The 23,431-nt window shown below is 38.0% G+C and overlaps 1 protein-coding gene across 5 annotated transcripts in view; it reads right to left on the reverse strand.

Moving 5' to 3' along the window:
• Positions 1-4,577: 4,577 nt before the first annotated feature.
• Positions 4,578-23,431, reverse strand: part of WDR7 (WD repeat domain 7) — a 344,118-nt gene continuing 325,264 nt past the window's right edge. For all 5 annotated transcript variants that reach the window (XM_054032283.1, XM_054032282.1, XM_054032281.1 and 2 more), the window contains 2 exons: positions 12,144-12,248; positions 4,578-5,085 (listed from right to left, as the gene is read on the reverse strand). In XM_054032283.1, the coding sequence (XP_053888258.1) occupies positions 4,882-5,085; positions 12,144-12,248 (309 nt within the window). In that variant the 3' untranslated portion in view covers positions 4,578-4,881. The remainder of the gene's footprint in view (positions 5,086-12,143; positions 12,249-23,431) is intronic.

Here is a 23,431-nt window from a genome sequence, read left to right on the forward strand (position 1 = left end):
CATTCACTCCCTCACGAACTTGTTCTGCCCTTGGAAGTCATAACCCTGTTTCCTCCCCTCTATACCTTTGTTTCCTTTACTTGTTCACAAGCCAGTTCTTTCTATCCCCCTACCATAAAAATCCTTATCTATGGCTTGCCTCACTTCAACTTGCATTCAGATCACGGTACATCATGCATTCCCTCCTCTCTCCAGGCTGTACAAAACACTGCTGTGCTCTAGACAACATTTCATGACAGTACTATTAGGCTTTGTATTAAATGTCCCCATGCACAAATTTGATCATTTACATTATTCTGAACTGCAACTTTTTTCATGTAAAACTAGGCTTCATATGGGATCTCACCTCTGAGTTAAAGGTGTGGATTCATGTCCAATCTAGGACTTGGATTTATATTCCTAATGAGTACCAACACTGCAATACATGTATAAGCCTTTGGATCCTTCTATATTCTACCCTTTTCTGGTGGTTGTCCATGCTAAGGATTCTATAATACTTTACAAAGGTGTAGGGGAAATTCCATTCCATCTCTCAGTACCATTGATTATAAAGGTAAGAGCTATCGCTAAAGACAAAATGGTTCCTCCATTTGCCTAATTTGTCTCCGCACCACCAGCAAGTAATTAGTTGATTTGTAAAGTAGTTTTGGTGTAAAAAATGTACTACAGAAATTTTAACCATTCTATATGGTGCACACCATATATAAAACCAGATATTAAATTACCCAAGAAAGAAAAATATTACATTGCTGCATAAATGACAAATATTGATCATTTCGCATCAGTATGAAATCATGCCAAATCATAAATAATAAAAGTGCTTGAATATAGGTATATAGCAGGCAGTAAGCAGATTTACCACATAATTAAAGTGCTTAAGGCAAAATACAGACTTCTGGTATTTTCTAATTTCTAGTAAATCACAGTGAGCTGGTAAATTCTGAGATCACTTAATTTAAAAGTATATTTACAAGCTAAATCTAACTGTAGTCTTTATTCTGTAAAGTAAACAGCAAGGAAACAGTGTGCATCTAATTTTTGAAATTCTTCTGGCTTTTCTTTTTGACCTTTGGTATTTGTATGTATCGACGCTTTCTCTAAACCATTGTACAAAAACACCTTGAAGTGTCAAGCTTTAAAAATGAGTCTTCGTTTCTCTTTCTCCTGTGCAGCTTGGATTATCTTGGCCTTGTCAAAATACATTCTCTAGTTAGAGGTTGAAAATATTTCCCTCCTGGCTCCTAAGTATTGATTTTTCAACACTCAACTCTGTCTGTCAGCTGAAGAGGTGAAAGGTGAAAGTTCATCCAGCACTGCCTGGCTTTACCTTCCTATTAATGTCATGCCCTTTCCACATTTGATCAGTTTATGTGATCACCAACACAACTGTTATTGAGCATATTTTACCTATGAGAAAATATTTAAGTCATGAATGATTTTAAAACATACACACACCTTGAAAATTGAGGACTCAAATATGTTGCAACCAACTCCTTTTGTGTTTATCTATTTTTTTGAAGTCTTGTTATGTAAATGATTGACTCAATTCAAACTGTACTATCTTATCTGAACACTAAGAGAAAGATTACATTTACTGCTTATGCTGTAAACCTTTTTAAGCAATAATGATCAATTTTGTTATTCTTGCTCAAATGCAATCATGCTTTTTTACTAGGGGGGAGGGATGCAAATTCAAATCCAAACAAAGTATTACATTAAACAAATTTAATAATCTCAGCTCAGCTCCCAATGGACAGTAGTCCATGTCAGAAAATCTCGATACATAATTTGGTTCAATTACTCTCCCTCTTAAAAGAGATCTAGGACTGAAGTAACAAGAAGAGAGCATAGCTTTACACATATTACAGAGCGGGTTGTTGAGGTTCTGGAAGATCATCATTATCTTTAACTGGTTGACTCACACTGTTCTCATAAACAGAAGAGAGAATCGTTTTTCCTCAGCACTTTCCGACTTCTTTTTTTGTTAAGGAGGCCTTGAGTCTTTGAACATGAATCTTCATCCAACTTAGTGAAATGTAACCTTATTCAAATAAATGTAAGAATTTATTTCTGTGCATGATAAGAAAAATAAAAATGAATGTCAAGTAAGTCATGGAACTAAGGATGCATTTGTGTGTGATCACATCACAGTTAGGATGATAATATAGGAACAATATCCTTCAATACTATTCAGGTTTTATTTCACAAACATATGTACATAGCATTAGTACATACAGTAGCATTTAAGTGGAATCATCAAGAAATTTCTTGAGAGGCAAACATTTTCATCATTTACCGTACACAGTGACTTCAATCATTACAATATTTTCATACAGTTATCTCATCATGTCATCTTTAGCTTGTAAACCGCCAATAAAGCCACATATGTCTCCACATTTACAAGGACAAGTCCAAATACAGTACTAACAAATCAATAAAATACTAAAAGCTTACACTGGAATGACAACACAAATTTTACTGCAGTGCTGAGAAATCTAATCTGTGATGAAATTTGGGAGTAGGGTTGACAAAGTCACTGAAATGGAGATTTGTGTTTAACTAATGTGCAAATATTAGTTAAGCAGTTAGATAATCTATTTCCACCCACTAAGCATTACTGCATTTTCTAGCCAAGTAACACTAACTCCACATTAAATTGTAATCCTGACTGTTGCTCTAGATGTATTGTATAAAACATTTGCAGAAGTTGTCATAATCTTGTGAAAATTTTGCTAATTTAGCTTTTGCTACATTTAACTATTGTTCAGTACTGGAAGTAGATTGCCCCCTTTCTTTCACAATTTTTTGTAATCCATTAAATTTTTAGTTTAAAGCAAACTTTTTATTACACATGTAATTTTACTGCATACTAAAGAAAATCTTCTTTAGCATACCCATTGCTACTGTGTTTCCATTTAGCTTTTAAAAGTAAACATATATGTACTTGAAAAATATTATAACATAAGTAAATATGACTTTGGAATGCCTATGGAAGAATGAAAAAAATGTACTTTATAATTTGCCACATATGCCTATACTTAAATGTAGCACTATAGCATTTGATTCTACAGACAAATAGTGTATATGCTGTGTAATTCTTTGCTTCTTGTCATGGAGACCTACATATCTCTCTCTTTATAAATACAATGTACATGCATGTTGTATAAGTTTACTTTAAAGAAAAGCATCAAAAATTCTAGTACAGAATTTTACCACCACTATATACTTCAGCCTTGCCATACTTAGAAAGAATAAAATTTACAGCAATATGAGATAAACATTCCTAATGGTCTTAATTTCTTACTTTGTTCGTAAAAACTATAGTAAACAACAGATATGTTGATTCTGGACTGTAGATCCTACTTTCATGTATAGTGTACTATACAGACTGCCTCTAGAAAAAAATGCATTTGAAATTTAGAAGCCATTATTTTCTTTGTTCATTTATTCCCATTCTGTTGGATTTTCTGGCAAGTACCACCTTTAACTTTATATGTCATCATTTAATGTGAGCCTTCTCTCTTTTGTGATCTTTCCAGACAAAAATGGCAAAGAAAATAAAAGCTGTACAAACACTTATATCAATACATTTAAATAAAATAGTATTTTATGGATTTTTTTTTACTTTACGCATAAACCAGCATATTTTTCACATTATTACATATTTCACAAAATTAGATATGTAAGAAAGAAGGAAAATGTGAACAATTACAACATTACAGAAGAATTCTCTTACTGGGGAAAATGTTTAAATATATTGGATTCAAATAACAATGAACTCACCTTTTACTTATTTTCCATAATTTTTGAGTTGCTCAATATCAGCGATATCTGTGTTTTCATCAAGTGTATTTGCATTTTTACTCCTCAATCCTTCAATGAAGCCAAACTGTGAGTTTGTAACACTGCAATAATGTATACAGCAACAGGATGTGATGGCATAAATGCAGGATTCTCATTTCCCTGCAAGTTCCAGCACAAGTGGGAAAGAGAATGCTCTTTTTAAAATATAAATATCTGCAGTGGAAGCAAAGGGAATACAGAAAAAACACACCTTTGTGCATAAGTATTCTTTTTTTCAAGTTTCCTTTTCCCCTCTTTAAGAGATTCTTGGTATTTACATGTGGACTCCTCAATTCTTTCTTCCAGGTCACAAAAACAATGACCTAGTATGCCATAACTTCCAATTCAATCAAGAATTTAAACTTTATATGAGGAAATATGCTTCTTCAAAATGAGAACAAAGGCTACTCTTGTCCTGAAAACCTAATTCCTCATATACTTGCTCATGAATCCCATGCCAGTTATCCCCAAGAGGCTAACTGCTAAAGCCTATGACACCTCACCCAATGATCACCCCATAGTCACTAGAAGAAAGTACATGTAAACATGGAACCTTTTTGGTAAACAGTAAGATTCTTTAAGAACTTCAAAAGGAAAATAATATTTATAATTAGGACTGCTCTGCATTACTTCAATCTAAAATTGACTTGATTCAGCCCAACTTCAGAAAAGGCTGATCTAGTCAAGGAGTGCAACCTCAGTGTTATTGATTTTTTTCAGCTTCTGTTGCACCAAGCAACAAGAGCATTCCCAATAGCCATCTTCGTCCCTCCTATCAACGGCAAGGAAAAACTACATGATGATAGAATAACCACACTTGGTTGAGCTGGTGGGCATACCTCTGAATCAATAGCTGGCACAAGCAAGATTCAAATGCTCTAGGGAACCATGCAGAAATGTTGCAGTCTGGCTGGTCCCACTGGATGATTTATATAGGCACTGGTGTGGGTAATCCAGTGTTACAAAAGAACAGAGAAAGAGAGAATTATAGGGAATTTTACAACAAAAAATGTATTTCTAGCAATAGAGAGCCTGACTCTAGACCATAAATCGATGTTCTTTGCCATCATGCGCCATAAGAATAACATTGCGATTGGAAGTCCAGATCAGCCGTGCCAGTTTGAGTGCATTGTGTGAACCTGGTGAGGCAGGCTGGACAGGAGGCACCTGGTATGTTTTAATACAGCGGAGCTGAGGTGCAGAATTCAGCATTCCAATACTTCCCAAAAGAGAGGTGTTCATCTGCAGTAATAGAAAAAGAGAGAGTCAACACTGAAATAAAAGGGTTTCTTGTGAAGAATAATTTAATGTGAAACAAAGCCTTTTGGTATTTACAGAAAACTTTTAATAATACCTGCCAGTACCACCAACATGGCTGCCCTCTCTAACGACCTTCAATTAAAATTTTATTTAGTCCACCGAAAAACACTGTTTCTTAAACTAAAGAGATGCTGAGAATCTAAGCAGTATGTTTGCAAATGTTTAATTAACTCTATACACAACTCTGCAAAATGAAACTAGTGCTAAATTTAGTAGTACCTATTTTACTGCTTTCCTTTTTCCTACAGAACTGTAGACTTTACATTATCTTAAACGACACTTTTATAGCCATGGGGGGGGGGGGGGGGGGGGGGCGGCTGCCCCACTCCCTGAATTTGGGCTGCAGTAGGCCAGTGGGCCTCCACAGACAGGGAGTCAATCAGGGAAGGCCTTATAGGGAGTCAATCAGGGCCCAGATTGGAGGGAGCCAATCAGGCCAGGCTCAGCCCTATAAGAAGGCTGCTCAGGACAGAAGCAGGCAGTCTGTCCCAGGCCTTTGACAGGGGAAGGTCTGTCTCCAGGTTGGGAGACTAGCACCCGGGACAGCGCAGTGCTGGGCAGGCCCGGGGGAGCAGAGGGTAACTCCAGCCTGGAGTCTGTCAGGCTGCAGGCCCTGAAGGGAAGAGCCTAGCCAGTGCGAGGGGCCAAAGGGGAAGCGGCCCAGGGATGTGGACAGACGGAGGGAGAGAAGAGGGCAGGATGGCTGCCACTAGAGGGTTCCTGGGTTGGGCGGGCCTGGGTCCCCCCCTTTCCCCCTTGCCTTGCACCCGGCCGCCGGAGCAGCCATCTAGAGCTGCACCAAAGCTCTGCCAAGAAGGGAGTGACTTTGAGGGTGCAGCTGACCACATCAGCCAGGACGCAGAGAGGCAGCTGATTGATCCCCCCAGAAGGGGGTGAGGATGGACTAAGAGGCACTGCCGGAGGGCAGCGTCTGGAAGAGGACGCCGCGAGCTTGGGAGCAACGCGGGTCCAGACACGCCAATCAAGGGCGAGATGATGGACGGGACACCAGCAGGAGGTGGCGCTCCACTGGACAGAGCTAATTCCCGAGACAACCAGAAGGAGGCGCCAGGTGGTGAGTCCCAACCCCGTCACACCATATTTTAAAAAGTTCTCCTCCCTTTTTTACCTGCAAGACATGATGAAAATGTTTTTTTTTTTTTTTTAAATTGGACTAAATGGAGAAATAAAATACAGCCAAGTTTATGGTTTTTGTAAGTTACAATATTTTGCAAGGCATGGAAACTCAGCAAAGTTTAGAAACAGAATTAGTGGTAAAAAATTAATTCCAGTCTCACCATTTGCCTTTTTAAAATTTCCACTTTCCTTTAATTCTATCTACTTCAAATTAAATAGTGAGATCTGAACCAATATATTAGCTTAAACCTATAATGAAGTCTATCACTTAACATATTAAAAAGTATCATCTACAACTTCTTTATATTCATTTAACACAATATCATTTCAGAACTGCAATAAGTAATCAAAAATTACAACTGTTATATTTCTGCTGGAATATAGATTTAAACATGTTAAAAATCACAAAAATTAGAGATGGAAAAGACCTTTTGGATGCTGGAGTATATCTGCATGACAGAACAAGAGTGGTCCCAATGCCATAACAGAACTCATGGAGGACAGGTGAATTTCCAGAGGACTGGAGAAGGGCAAACATAATACACCTATCTTTAAAAAGGGGAACAAAGAGGGCCCAAGGAATTACAGACCAGTAACCTAACTTAGTTACTTGGAAAAATACTGGAACAATTTGTAAGCATCTATAGGATAATATGGTTATAGGAAATAGTCAACATGGATTTGTCAAGAACAAATCCTGCTGACCCAATCTAATTTTCTTCTTTGACAGTGTTACTGTCCAAGTGGATGGAGGGAAATAGTAGATGTGATATATTTTGACTTTCATAAGGCTTTTGACACAGTCCCACATGACATTCTCATAAGCAAACTAGGGAAGTGTGGTCTAGATGAAATTACTAATAAGGTGGGTGCACAGGTGGTTGAAAGACTGTACTCAAAGAGTAGTTATCAATGGTTTGCTGTCAAACAGGGAGAGCATATCTCTAATAGGGTCCCACAGGGGTCAGTCCTGGGTCCAGTACTAGTCAATATTTTCATTAATTACTTGGATAATGGAGTGGAAAATCACAGAATCATAGAATATCAGGGTTGGAAGGGACCTCAGGAGGTCATCTACTCCAACCCCCTGCTCAAAGCAGGACCAATCCCCAGACAGATTTTTGCCTCAAATCCCTAAATGGTCCCCTCAAGGATTGAACTCACAACCCTGGGTTTAGCAGACCAATGAGCTATCCCTCCCTCTCCATGTGCTTATACAATTTGTGGATGACCCCAAGCCGGGAGGGATCACAAGTACTTAGAGGCCAGGATTAGAATTAAAAACAACCTTGACAAATTAGAGAATGAGAGAGTTGTCTGAGAGTTGTCGGCTGTTCTCAGTGGTGGCAGATGACAGAACAAGGAGCAATGGTCTCAAGTTGCAGTGGGGGAGGTCCAGGTTGGATATCAGGAAAAACTATTTCACTAGGAGGGTGGTGAAACACTGGAATGCGTTACCTAGGGAGGTGGTGGAGTCTCCTTCCTTGGAGGTTTTTAAGGCCCGGCTTGACAAAGCCCTGGCTGGGATGATTTAGCTGGGAATTGGTCCTGCTTTGAGCAGGGGGTTGGACTAGATGACCTCTTGAGGTCCCTTCCAACTCTGATATTCTATGATTCTATGATTCTATGAAATCAACAACATGACATTCAGTAAAGATAAGTGCAAAGTACTTCACTTAGGAAGGAAAAATCAAATGCACAACTACAGAATGGGGACTAGCTGGCTAAGTGGTAGTACTACTGAAAAGGATCTGGGAATTATAGTGGATTACAATCTGAACATGAGTCAATAATGTGATGCAGTTGCAAAAAAGGCTATTATTATTCTGGGGTGTATTATCAGGAGTGTCATATGTAAGACATGGGATGTAACTATCCTGCTCTATTTGACACAGAGGCCTGGACTGGAGTACTGTGTCCAATTCTGGCATCACACTTTAGGAAAGAGATGAATAAATTGGAGGAGAGCAACAAAAATGAGAAAAGGTTTAGAAAACCTATATCTATATCTAAACCGGATTTCTATACAATAGGTAGATGATGGTCCAGCTCGATACCTAGGACTGGGCACATGAAACCTGGGCAAATCTTAGGACATTTAAGATGTGTTATTGCTGACACCATGTTCTGAATTCTGATCAGTACAAAATATAAGCCATTACTTTTTCTAGTCCTTCTCAGCAGCAGAATGGTGTCAGAGTGTAAATCATGGCATCTCTAGCAGGGAGCATGCAAGCACCACTGACATTTTCACAATTTAAATCATCTTGAGTAATAACCCTTTTAAGATGACTAATGTTACTGATTTTCCTGCATTAATAATAGTGCCGAATAGAACACAGAGGGGAAAAAAAATCACTAGTGCACGAGGTCACATTTTAAAACTAAATGCATAGGTACATTTAACTCTTTATGTAAAAGCCAGTTTAACATGGATAGATTTACACACAGTAAAATCTGGCAATTCACATTTTTAAACCTGTGCCTGAATATGAAGTGTTTTTTTTTAAGTGAGGTCCCTTTTCTATGATTCTATGTAAAAGATCAAAATCAATAAGCCTGATTGCTTTCCCAGGTAGTTAAACTAAGTATATGTACTGATGGTTGAACATTTTTACTGTTCTTATTCACTATTTCAGAAAGCACAATATATGATGGATAATAATTCAGTACATTTTATGGCATGTACCGTATTACTGAATGACATACAGAAAATTGTGGAAAATTAAAAAAAAATTAACTAACATCTGCAGGCATACTGGGTCCAGTCTTGGAGTCTTACTGCTGGCAAAACTCCCACTGTCTTCGATGGGTATTTTGCCTGCATGAACTGCAGGATCAAGCCCACTATTTTTCAGATAACTATTATTTAAGTTTACAATTTAAAAACTTTTACATCCTTTGGCCATTTGAGTTGGTTTTCCTATGTAAATGCATACGTTTTAAAACTTTTAATGACATGTAAGGTACAGATGATCGTTAATTTCTTAAAAATATGAATGGAAACTAAATGTAAAGCAATTAATACCTCAATACATTAATGCCAATGTCTTTTTCTTTTAGAATTACATATGAATTGATTGCACAAGAAAGCTAGGGACAGGTTATGCATAAATGAGGGTTGTGCTGTACACATTTCCCCATCCAGCTTTACCAACAAACCTTTACCCTGACTTGTTATTTCCTTCCTGTTGTCTCTTGGGTTCTGCCAATCATGCTAAACTGAGTGCTGATGTTTTGCTACGATCAAAGGGGAACTAAACTGCAACTACTAAAATCCTTTATACTGGTGACCTGAAATAGAATTTGAACTCTTAGCTCCAGAGAAAAAAGGGGATAGAGCAACCCAAATCTACCCCATCACCTAGCCCAACTGCAAAGTCTAAGGAAAAAAAGTCTCAAGATATAAAGCTCAACTTTGCATAGTGATCTGTTCATGTGCCCTTTTCAGGATAAAAAAAACATAAGAAAGAAAAAGATTGTTCAAACTATTAATTTAAACTCGAAAGGGTAGGGATGTGGTCATCCTGCTTTTTATAAAGTGCACAGCTCACTTTTGGCACTATATAATATAAATATATATTAACAATAATAAGAATTTTGATTAAAATACTGAGATCAAATTCTCAAGCCTTAGCATAAAAATTAATTTAAAGGAAATAAAAACTAACAAACACCCGAAACACCTGCTTAGAGGGCCTACTCACTAAGTGCAGGCTCTTATTTGGTCAACCATCAATATACCCTTACATCTACAAGACATCAATACACACTATAAAAGTATGGGTATTTTATTAAGAATATAGTATTAGTCCATAAAGTTCCAAACTTCCGAATGTTCTCGAGTTACCTAGAGGTTACACATTTTTTGTGTGCACATGAACAGCAAAAAACACAGTACAGTAACTCCTCGCTTAACGTTGTAGTTATGTTCCTGAAAAATGCTACTTTAAGTGAAACTATGTTAAATTAATCCAATTTCCCCATAAGAATTAATGTAAATAGGGGGGTTAAGTTCCAGGGAATTTTTTTTGCCAGACAAAAGAGTCTCTCTCTCTCTCTCTCTCTATATATATATATACATACACACACACACACACACACACACACATACATATACACAGTACAAGTTTTAAACAAACAATTTAATACTGTACACAGCAATGATGATTGTGAAGCTTGGTTGAGGTGGAGGAGTCAGAGGATGGGATATTTCCCAGGGAATGCCTTACTGCTAAATGATGAACTAGCACTCAGCTGAGCCCTCAAGGGTTAACACATTATTGTTAATGTAGCCTCATACTCTACAAGGCAGCACGAATGGAGGGAGGGGAGACAGCATGGCAGAGGGAGACAGAGACACACACCCTGTGTGAGAGAGACAGACGTGCATTGCTGACCGTACTTTAAGTACATTGCCTTTTTAAGTAGATCAGCAAGTTGAGACAGCAGCTGCTGCCAGCAAGCTCCCTCTGTCCTGAGCCCTGTTGTGTACCCTCCTCCCCCCCCGGCTCTGTGGCGATGGGGTAAAGGAGCGGGGGAGGGGAGGACACACTGCACGCAGCAGTGGGTGGAGGGAATTGCTAGCCTGCTGGGTGGCTGCCACACAGGGAACTTAGGGGAGCTGATAAGGGGGCTTTCGGTCCACTCTGGTTCCAAGCCCCCACCAGCTAGCTCCAACAGGCTGCTCTTCCTGCAAGCAGTGCACAAAGCAGGCAGCTGCCAAACAATGTTATAAGGGAACATTGCTCAACTTTAAAAGAGCATGATCTCTAATTGATCAGCAACCTAACAATGAAACAACGTTAATGGGGACAACTTTAAGTGAGGAGTTACTGTAATACTCACCTTACATTTAAAAATAGTACTACAAAGGTATATACTATTATTTATGTAGGAGAATTGGTAATCACAGACAACATCACAGATATAAAATGCAAACAGAGGAGGGTGGTCTAATGGATAGGGTGTTAGCTTCCTGGAACTCAAGGATCCAGGTTCAATTCAATGCCATGCCACAACCTTCCTATTTCCTTGGTAAAGTTGTGTGGTCTCTCTGTGCCTCAGTTCTCCATTTGTAAATGGGAATAATAGTACTTCCCTCTTTCACAGGTGTGTTGTGAGGCGATATATAGAGGGAAGTACTATTTTTTTATATATACATATATATATATATATATATATATAATATAAAATTGTGAGATGCTCAGATAATGGGTAATATATAGCACCTAAGATAGACAGAGGTCCATACTGCAAGAGGCTTATCTGTTAATACATATATTTTTATTCAACCTATATATTTATACAAGTTATAATCTATTTATACAGATAACATGAGTGGAGAAATTTGTCAAAATGTTACCCTAAGACACTAAGGAGCCGAAGTCTAATGTTTAAGTGATTTAGGCACTCAGGAGCCTAAATCCCATTGAATTTCAATGGTACATAAATTCCTAAGGGCCTATGTCACTTGAAAATTTTACCCTTTATCAGCATACTTGTGTGAGAGCATCACAGATAGCATGTGAAAAAGAACTAGTGGGGCATAAAATAAGGGGAAGCAAGAGAAAATCAGTGGGGAGATATAGCTCTGTATACAGATTGTCCAAAATGACAGCACTGATGTTGTGGTTTAAGCTTTAAGTTTTGGAATTTCCTGATTTTTGGAATGCTTGTTATTTCAGCTATGATACATTTTTTTTTCCTTTGTCAGAGGTTACATTAGTAGTGAATAACATTTTTAAAGAAGACCCAAAAAGTTGACTACAAATGCCAAAACTCAACCCCATTTACAATACTAGCATCGCATATATATCTTCACCTTTTGTGTCTATTCTTACCTGCCAAAAGGAGATGTGACTGTCTGTGTTGGAATAAGTGGCAAGGTACCGTCCATCAGGAGCAAAAGCCACAGCTGTTATTGGCCCTTTATGGCCATGGATAGTCTAACAAAGAGGAAAAAATGTAGTTTAGAAGATTAATTATTCAGAACCATTATGGTGCCACACAGACAAAAACTGAACACAAATCTAACTGTGTGTGTATCTATAGAAATGACTTATAAATATAGGTCATAATTGTCAGTTAAAACGAAGTATAGTGAAGAGATCATAGTTTGGCAAACTGAAAACCAAATATAATTTCATTATTTCATAAATGAGAGTGAACTTAGTGATAGGGTAAGGTAGCACTGGGAGGCAGGTGGCTTCTCTCTGTGTGTTCTCAGAACAGGTACAGCAGGAGCTGAAGCTTCCCCATGCTACTCCGCTGTACATCAGCCCTAAACTAGGTACAACAGTAATAAAGTCTCCATGCCATCTTTGCTTTCTCTGCTGAGACTGTTAACAATGATGCCAATTCTGGTGGTTTTGCATACACGTACGAGAACATTGTCCATTTTCAGGGATTCTGAAGAAATGTTCTGATAGAATAGTAGAAAAAGGTTCAGACTTGCCAAATTACGACCTTAACTAGAAGAAAAGGGAATTATTCTTCTCTTGGTTATTTGTACGAATAGTGCTAAACTCTTGGTTTAAAATGTCAGGCATGAGATTCAGAAGCTGACTGTTCAGAAACCTTTGGTGGAACAATTTCAAGCATTTACTTGCCAACCTTCATCTGCTGGGAAGGTGATTATATCTATACCGGTTATGTTTTGTGGTCAAAATGGAACCGGCAGTTAGGGAATGACATCCCATCTACAGCTTTATAGTCACATGATCAGTGATTCTTCCTTGTTACCCAGCTTCCAAATCTCATGCCTTATGTTTGAAACCTCGGAGAATTTTTCACCTATGTTTTGTATATCTTTGGAGACTGCTAAATTCCAATGAATCTGTAGATATTTTTGCATAGTTCCCCAACATTTTCTCCCCCCCTGCATAAATGTGCTATCAAGGATACAGCAGCCTCTTGTGGCAGCTAGTCCAGAGAAATAATGTGGATCCCCATAGTTATTCAGTGAAGATGTCTCCTGCCTATTGCCAGGGGTTCCAGTTGCTGTGTAATGTGAAATTAGGAACTAGATGATAGCAAATTAGGGACCACCATTTCCAGTATTACAATCACAGATTCCATCCTGCTTGATTATTGTATGCGGACATTAGGTTCAGGGCTGTGACCTTGGGAGAGTCCCATAGCATACTGAATACATTTCCTGTTGTCCTAACAATGATTATTTACAGGTTGACTGACATTTTGCCAGCTGGTATACACCTTCAAAGGCGGTGTGTGGGAGGGAAGTCTCTCTCATTGGGTTTCATTTCTGTTAGCCACAGAAAAAAGAACCACCATATGCAGTTTTCTCTCACTTGAAGAAATGGCAAATGGGACGGGACACTGGGGAGAGAAGAAGCAATCAAGAATTTTTCTCAAATAGGTGAGGGTTGTTAAAGGATTCTCATGTAATCCCAATAGGAGCCCCCCGCTTGTCTTTCATGATTAGAAGTTAACCTCTTTCTCTCTGATCCTTAATGCCAGGTACTCTTTAAAAACCAAACCAAATCATGCCTTTGACCATGACTGGTGCTTTTTTTTTTCTTCCTATCTTGGGGTGCTGAAGGTAGTTATCACTGCAATTCAAGGGACCACAACTTCAGGAGTGGAGAGGCCCATAGTAAGATGTTGGGAGGTTATTTGCATGAGATCTCTTGGTGCACAGTTTTTTTTTTTCTTTGACCTCTGTGTAGCAGAACTGACCTTTCCTCCACCTACTGCGAAGTCAGTATCCATGAATGGCTTTTGAAAATTTATATGGCTCAAAAAGCTTCATAGATAAGATAAGATAAAATAGGACTCTGTTTATCTACCATAATTAAACAAATGTAAATCAGAGGATGCAGAAGGAAAAACTTAATTTAAAATAAAATGAAATAATTAAATTACTGGACCAGATAGAGTCTTTGCACAATATTAACATGACACATTTTTACACTCGGTGTTTATCATCCCAGGGTAGCAGTAACTCAAGGAAAGAACATATGACATGATATATTTAAATTTGAAATGTCACCATAAAATTCATTATAACCATTACAATGACAGCAATCAATATTTTTGAAGCTTACAGACAGTAAGCACACTTCATTCTCCGTTATGTGAAACAAGAAAGGTGCTATTTGGAGGAACATGTGATAACATTACAATAACAAATGAGAAAAATGCTCAAGACTAAATTTTCAAACAAGCCCCAGAAACTACACGTGCAAAGTTTGACAGCATGCCACTTTGTACACAGAAAAACCTCCATTTGCACTCAAAATGGGTATTCCTGCTATTGCAATACACATTTTGCTTTGACACCTACATGCTTGCTTGAATACCCAAAAGGTGCAGGTACACTTTTAGAAATCACTCCTTCTCAGCAGGTCTCCTGACATCAGCAAATGAAAATGTATTTGCAGGTCACTTCAAAGGAAAATCTTCATCCTCACAAGTATACAAAATAGGTTGATTTCAGAGCCATCAAATCATAGAATCACAGAAATGTAGGGCTGGAAGGATCCTCAAGAGGTCATCTGATCCAACCTCCTATGCTGAGGCAGGACCTAGACCATTCTTGACAGGTGTTACAAATCATCCACATTCTCTACAGGCAAGTCTTGTCCCCTAACTACTTTCCCTCACAATGAGCCTTGATCCTCTGCAGGCGTGTGCTTTTAGTCAATGTTTCTGTTTTAAATATTTTGACAATTTCTTTTATTGTGCTAATAACCTCTCAGCCTATAAAACTGAATTAAATCATTTTATAAACAAATCTCTTGCCAACTTGCAGTTTTTAAATCCAATCAAAGCCATTTGTCAGGTATCTTAACAAAATATGGCTTTAATTGAATTGCTTTTTAAAGTAGAATACTTAGGTTAAAAAAATCAGTTTTAAATTGCATGTCTAAAATATTTACTTGGGAGTTTATTGTTAAGTGGGAGTAATAATTCTTTTATGGGCAAACTAACCTGTCAAACTAAGTTGTTTTTATTATGGAAATTCTTGCATGGCCTGAACTTCGTTCTACTTGACTACCTTACAATAACAGAATTTGATATTTTTAACATCTTTTATATCTTTAGTGAATTTAGTGCTCATACTGAAAAATCTACAAATAATGGAAAATGCATAATTAAGTCTTAAAATACATAGGATTTTATTTTAGAATTTCAAATTTCTAATATTTAAAAAGGTATTTAGGTTTAAAAAGTAAAAAGACTTATGACTGCCAAAAACCACAGTACACATCTCCCAGCCAAGCACATACTTGGCATGTTTTAGCGTCACTTGCCCTTCTGAAAATGGGAAAGCTCTTGGGATGCACAGGCTTGCAGCACTGTTCCTTTCCTACTGATCGACATAATCATTTATGTCCAAACTTGATTAAATTAGCAGCATGCAATTAAAATCTTTTGGACCACTGCCATAAAAAATGTTAATTAAAAGTTCAAACCTTTTGTAGCAGATGAAATGTAAAGGAATTATTTAAAAGACGTAATACTCAACCACTAGTGGCACGTAACATTTTCTCACATATACTTTGAACCAGCGGTTCTCAAACTTTAGCATCTGAAGGACCCCCATTTTGATTTAATTTTTTTGCGGACCCCCAAGCTCCCCTGTCAGCCCCAGGCGCCACCCCCACTCCACCCCTTCCCCCAATGTCCCACCCCTCCTCTCCACACCCCCTCCACTGAGCATGCCCCATCCCCGCTCCTCCCCCACCCTCCCAGTGCCTCCTGCACGCCAGGGAACAGCTCTTCAGCGGTATGCAGGAGGCACTGGGAGGGTAGGAGGGAGAGGGAGGGGTTGAGGGAGGGAAGGGGAGGAGTTGATGAGCAGGGCCGGCAGACCCCCTGGAGTGCCCTCGGGTCCACGGACCCCAGTTTGAGAAACATTGCTTTAAAACGATAACCTGTAAACGGCGCAGCAGTAGATATACAATTCACAAACTGTTGTAATGAAATATATTTCATGTAAACCCATACAACCAAAGATCTTTCCAAGGCCTAGTCTCGATTCCTAACTTGGGCAAAACTCCAATTGACTTCAACATTACAATCACATCCATCATCTTCTATCTAAAGCAAAAACCTATAGGCAATTTTTATGTGCATAAGACCCAGAGTCAGGAGCCTTGGATTCTACTCCTGTTCCTGCCACTGACTTGCTGTGTGACCTTTAGCAAATCACAACGCTCTGTACCTCAAATTCCCCATCTGTAAATTTGGGGTCATGATGCTTATTCATCTTCGTAAAGCACTTTGAAATCTATGTATAAGTATTATATTAAATTTCAAACCGTAGCAATATCTTTCACTTGAATTAAAAGCTAAATACTTTTTGTGTAGCTTTACTTGGGCCAAATTCACAGCTGGTGTATTACTTAATATTTACATGAAGGCAGTGTCTGGAGTTCTAAGCAGAACTGGGGCTCCTTTGTGCTCGATGTTTCACCCTACCTGAAGATCTCACAATCTGAGGAGGCAAGTGACATCAAAAATACTTGGCAAAGACAGATACAGTTTTTAAATATATCTATACACAACTGCAATTTTTTCTTGATAATTATGAATACTTAAATGGTTATTAATTGATTGATTTCTTATAGGCATCACTGCTAAATTATTCTTAAGGAGAGATCTATAGTATAGAATGATAGCATTATGGATCAGTTAGGGGAGGACATTCCACACTCAAGAACAGGATGGAAGAAGTCATGAAAATGTTTGCATGAGAAGCTGACAAAAGGTCAGACAAAACTGGCATTGTTGGTAGACTGTAGGAGATGAAACTGGCACAATAAGAGACAAGAGTAGTCAAATAAAGAGGGGCAGAACTGTGAAGGGTCTTGAAAGGTAGGACAAGAAGTTTGAACTTGGTTCAGTGAAACAAGGGCAGTCAGTGAGAGAAAAAGTTAATACAGTAGAACCTCAAAGATACAAACACACCAGCGTTATGGACTGACTGGTCAACTGGACACCATGTGAAACTGGAAGTAACCAATCAGGCAGCAGTGGAGACAAAAAAAAAAAAAAACCAAACACTGTCCTGTACTGTGCCTGTATTGCATCTTAAAGGCAGGCACATCTGGGCTGCCTGTCCCCAACCCATCCACATGGCACCCACTTACATCTAGGAGTGAAGATGCTGGGACTGCCAGCCCAGGGCAGCTGGCAAAGCAGGAGCAGCACTGGGGTCTGCGCTGCTTTCACCCCTGCCTCTCTCCCCCATCCCACTGTTTTCACCCACCTCCCCCGGCTGGGAGCGGGACAGGCTTGCAGTCTGATTCAGGGAAAGATGCTGCCTGCAAGGAAGCTGCTGGCACTGAGGAGGGAGCTGCTGGAATCTGGCTTGGAACTGGAGCCCAAACTGCACTTTGTTCACAGTTATGAACACCTCAGAGTTATGGACAACCTCCATTCCTGAGGTGTCTGTAACTCTGAGGTTCTACAGTATGATCAAAGCAACCTGTAAGGAAGATGATCATAGCAGTTGCTTTTGTATGGGGAGAATAAAGTGATGGTTCAGGGATCCTGGAGAAGAGGTTACAATACATAAGGTGAGAGATTCTGGATTAAAGTTTGCCCATCTAGACAAAAAAAGATATATTTTAGAAATATTACGGAAGTGGGAAGGTTTATATACAGCCTGAATATACAGGGCAAGAGAGGATGGTATTGATGATGGCTCCCAAGTTGCAGCCCCAAGAAATATCTTCAAGTTTGGATGCCTAAACTGTTGCAACCAAACCAATATTCAAAAGTGCTGTGCTGGAGTACCTACAGATCTTAATGACTTCAGTGGGAGCCGTAGATGATCAGCGCTTCTGAAAATCAGGCCACTAAAGGCCTGACGCTGCACCATGTAAGTAAATGGGAGATTACCACTGACATCAATAAACTCAGGCTCAAGCCATTAGGTGGTTAAAAACAGATTTATTTCCTGAGTTTAGGAAAACCTGTTTGAAAAATTTGGTATAAGTGCCTATACAACTTAATTTTGAAAATATCTTTTTGCTATTATTGTGCAATAAAAATACTAGAATTAGAAATGCACAACAGTTTAAACTATTTTCTGAAAAATATGCATAGTATAATTATTGTTTCTGCACTGAGTGCCTCTGTGCTGTATCAGGCTAAAACTTGGCATTAAATGGCAACATTATAACCTCCCTATTGAGAACTGAGTTTGTAACATTATAACTTGAATTACAATAGGAAGACGCACCCTATAATTGATGGCGGGGAAGTACAGTAGCTTACATGACGATAGAAAGTAAGATATACTGCACTTTACAAGAGGTCGAGTATTAAGAATCTATTGTAATATTTTCTTACTGTACATCATGTACAAGATATGTCGACTTAAGCAAACCCTTGTGCCTTTAATGTAATCACTATTGCTTAATGATAAGGAAAACTAAAAGGCCAATTAATTATGATTCAATATTTAGACCATCAAACTCTTTAGCACTTAACAAGCAATTAATATGTGTCAATGAAAAATGTTTTGGTAATACAAAGGTGAAAATCAATAGCACTAGCATACTTGTTGCACTCTTTACCACTGACAATTTATCCAGATAACTACAGTCCTTAAGGGAGCCACATCACTCTGATGTTTTAATTTATGTACTTCCCTAGCTGACGTTAATCCTTTAAAACACAGATTTACCTTTTCCATGGGTTATTCATTGTGCATTTGGCAATGCTCACCCTTTTATTTACTTGTCAGGTAAATAAGCATATCACAAAATCTATGCAGCTCAATGTTTGAACCAATGTTCTTGCTTTTTAGGCTTGGCTGGCTGGCCGACACAATTTTATTGCTGTGCTAAAGGCTACCTGGAAGGATGTGTGCCTCTGCTGCTTCCATAAGGAAGTGCATGATAAAATATTTGTTTAGTTTTTTACTTTTTGGATTACATCCAAAATGGGTAGGTTTTCTGCTTGGAATTAGTTACTGAATTTATGGAAAAATCTAATATATGTGCATATAACAGTGGCACTGGTTCAGGGATACGGTTTATTTTGAACAAGAAATATGGTGGGACAAAGTGCAGCTGTTTGTAGTATCCCTCTGCCCAACCAATTGATTTGTTTTTTTTCTAAATGGGGGATGCTCCTGGGAGACTATTTGACTTCTGCACCTGCCTGTGTTGCTGTACTGAAGCACATCATATATGGAAGCTATGAACAACCTATTTCAAGGTTTAATATATCGCAAACTCTACACTGAAGTAAATTGTTCTGTCAAAGGTAAATACCCGTGCTAAGTGTTGAATTCCACTGCAGCAATATTCTAAAGCATTTTATTTTAATCAGCAGTTGAAAAAAGTATTTTAAATACAGAACTGGATATTAATGTAACTACTGCATCACTGCAGAAACATACATTTATTACCACTACCACCAACATTATGGATATCTACTCCCAAAACTCTGTAGGTATATGAACAGAAAGGAAACGAAGATATTGCGTTATCAAAGAAAGCAACATTCCCAAATGTATCACACAGAAGTAGTATAATCCCAACACATACATAATAAAAGTCTAGAAACCTAGCCTTGAACTGTGCCACCTATGTGCTTTGACCAAATATTAAGCAGGAACAGATTAGACAGTCCCCTTTCCTCCGAGAACACACTGTCTACTGCTTGTAGCTTGGGAAGTTAGGCAGTTCCAGGTCTCCACTTCCGCCAAAGGAGATAACCAATCTATACCTGGATTGATTTGCTCTATTTGCACATTAAAAATTAGAAGCCTTTGAAGCTCTCTCATTAACAACCAGCCAGTGATGCTGATTTTGGGGGCAAATCCCCTTGAGTGGTCATGCTGATGTGCTCTGCAACAGCTGTTTTTCAATGGTACACTAAATAAAACACATTATGACAACAGTGCAGTCTAGGTCACAATGGCATGGCTCACTATACCAAAGTCCATGTCTGGAAGAGTGAGACACAATCTCTTGACATTTTGGTGATGATAAAGGACACCTGACCTCCATGAAAACCTCAGCTTGCATAAAAACTTGGTTCACTTTGCAGTAAAAAAATCCCCCCAAATCTAGAGCATACCTAATCAACACAGAAGGCTGCATCAAACAAGCAAGATCCTCTAGATCAGTGGTTATCAACCTTTGCTACATCATGACCCCATATTACAAAAGAAAAGTTTAGGGACTTTCCTCTCCCATCTAGCCATAAAGAAAGAAAGGGTGGTGGAAATCCACCTACACTTGTTTGTAAATCCCTCCGGAAGTCTTGCCATTCTGGTGCAGAGCCCATGCATGAGATACTTCCATACCAAATAATCTTATTTGACACTTCAACCAGCAGTCTCCATTATGTCCCAGCTGAATTTTAATGTGAATGTAAAGCACTGAGAACAGAAACCAAACCATAAAGAGCTTTGAAAGTCAAAACCAATCCTTGGAATTGCACTAAAAATGCATTGGAAAACCAGAGAACCTATGCTCTTTGTGTGAAGCACTGTTAAATAAGCAAACAGATGCATTTTGTACTAGCTGAAGTTTCTGAGTTATCATCAGGTGTAGCCTTATACAGACTGTATTGCAATTTGGAGGTGATGAAAGCATGGGCAATGATGGTGATGTCTGTATACAATAGGAAAGGTCACAACTTGTAGCCCCAATTGACAATGGAAACAAAAGTTTTGGCTAAAACTGCTATCTGGCCATTCTGAAACAATCCAGCAGCCAAGAAGATTCCTAGGTGACGAAAACAAAGATGTATAGGTAAGTGTCAACAGCATACTACAGTCTAAATAAATGATTTCAATATCCCCTCAGAAGCCTCACCCACACATTGCCATTTACATATATCATCAGAAGTGGATCAAATAATTCCCTTTAGTGTTAACTGGTGATATTTATTTGAATCAGTATGACAAACAGATCCCATAATTTAAGATTATTGTCAATGTCATTTAAACTGGTATGGTGTAAGAGAAAAGAAAGTCACCCAAGATACATTAGCTCCTATTCTAGATCACCATCTTGTAGTCCCCAACTAGAGTTGCTATGGCCAAGCAATAGTGCAAATTGCTAGGCCCAGTGAATATTTTTCTTCTCTCAGTGGATCATCTGTAGAAGCAGCACACATCTGTGTAATAGCACTCTTGTAGTGTTCTCTAGCATGCTGAACCTGTTTTATTACCCAACTCCTTGTATTTCTACAGATTTCTGCCAAATTTTCTATAATTTCAGAATACATAATTTAATTCACTGGTAACTTATACCCTTATATTTACTTATGACTTATGCCTACAATTGACTGGCATTTCTGGATCTACAAAACGTGGTTTAGGAAGTAATCGATACTCCATTACGGAATTGACCTTTGATTTCAAATAGCAGCTTGCTGTAGCTGTGTCTGATTAAGATTAGCCCATAGTCTAAAGATTCCTGTGATCCAGAAGATCTTTATAGATCACTAGTATAGTGTTACAGCACACCCCCACACTAAATTTGCACAGCTTTCTAAATGCAACAACACTACACTACTAAGTCGTGGTGGGTAGGATATAGTTATTGCCAACAAATATTTTTACATGTAAAATACTAAAAAAACAAACACAAACAAAAAACACAACCCCATAGGTATGGTGGATTTTGAGTAATGCAAAACTTAAGAATTCTGTGTTCCAGCTTCCACCAACCTACAGTAGCTCTGTTCATCTTTTTTTTTTTTTTCCATGCAACTGAAAAGCAATTTACAACTAAGGGCCCTATCTTCTGCTATATCTAGAGCCTTCAGCCCTGATTTACAAACTCACTCTTTGCCTTCAAATCCTTCCTCAACATTAATTTATTTTGGGTAGTATTCCAGGTGTCAGTCGCCATTGCCATTTCTGCACATAATCATGACTGTATTGTTAAAAAAAAAAAAAAAAAAACCCACAAGACAATGCAACAAAATAACTTGAATGTTCAATACATTAAGTCCCCATAGAAGAAACTTGAGAGGTTCTCTTTTTCTTTTGTACCACCTATAATTCTGTCACTTCACAATCATCCCCTAACCCTTGATCCCCATCTTCTCTGTACTGTATTTCCCAAAAAATGGATTTTTGGGTTTAGGTTTTTAAAATATCTAATCTGTAAAACACTCTCCATCCATGTGCCATTACAGTATATAAATAATAATAATAATAATAGTCTGATATAATTAAGTTTGATGCCTTTGTTTTAAGAAAGCTCACTTTCTACAGATATTCTGTTTCTCTCTTCTTTGCTTGGGTCTAGTAACTTCTGCCTTTCTGGTTCTCTCACTTGCCTTTCAAAACACACAGCAATGTCAAATTTTCTTACAGTGTGTTATGTGTTTAGATACACATTTTATAGTGTGAAACAATTGAAAGTGCATATTAAAATTACAGTTTTATGTGTAAAGACAGATGTTAAAACAATTTCTTCAATTTTTGTTGCCGCACCTAAAAACTATTTTTTTCTCAAAAATGTCTAAATGTGAATTTCAAAAATAATTCAAAATCCTTATTCAACAAACATTTACGTTCAGCTGTTTTAACATATTTTCACTAAAAAAAAGTCAATCTAAAGATGTTCTTAGTAATTAAACTGGTATGTTCATTCAAATAATGCTGGCACTTGCAATAAAAATTGAGTGCAAAGAAGAAAAAAGCATATTTGCCTTTTATTTTTTAATTCATTTTCTGCCTGTCCTTCAAATAGCTTTTCAATAATATGAAGATAAAGTCAAAGCACATGTACTAAAAATTTTAACTTAATAAAACATAACAACTTTTAATCTTCTGGTAATATAATTTTGTATCAACCATTCTGCATCAACAATTACTTAGTATTAAAATGCGAATTGTATGATTTGACAGCCAGCATTCAATGAGAGCACAAAGTGACCTTGAACAGCAGTGTATAAAAATACATTTATCACTGAAATGGCATGCTGGCTGTCAGTCAATATATGCCTCTCATTTGTTAGGAGGTTCTCCTGCTGTGATTCCCTCATTACAATTTGCTTTTACTTCCTGGGCAAATGACAACCAGAAAATGAGGCAGCTTCTATCTTGACCAAACTTAATCCAGAAAAAAATTGATGACAGCTGCAGCCAACCAAGTGTTACAGGGTGTTTTACAAAATG

Source organism: Malaclemys terrapin, chromosome 6 (genome assembly GCF_027887155.1).
Source record: "Malaclemys terrapin pileata isolate rMalTer1 chromosome 6, rMalTer1.hap1, whole genome shotgun sequence".
NCBI lineage: Eukaryota > Metazoa > Chordata > Testudines > Emydidae > Malaclemys > Malaclemys terrapin.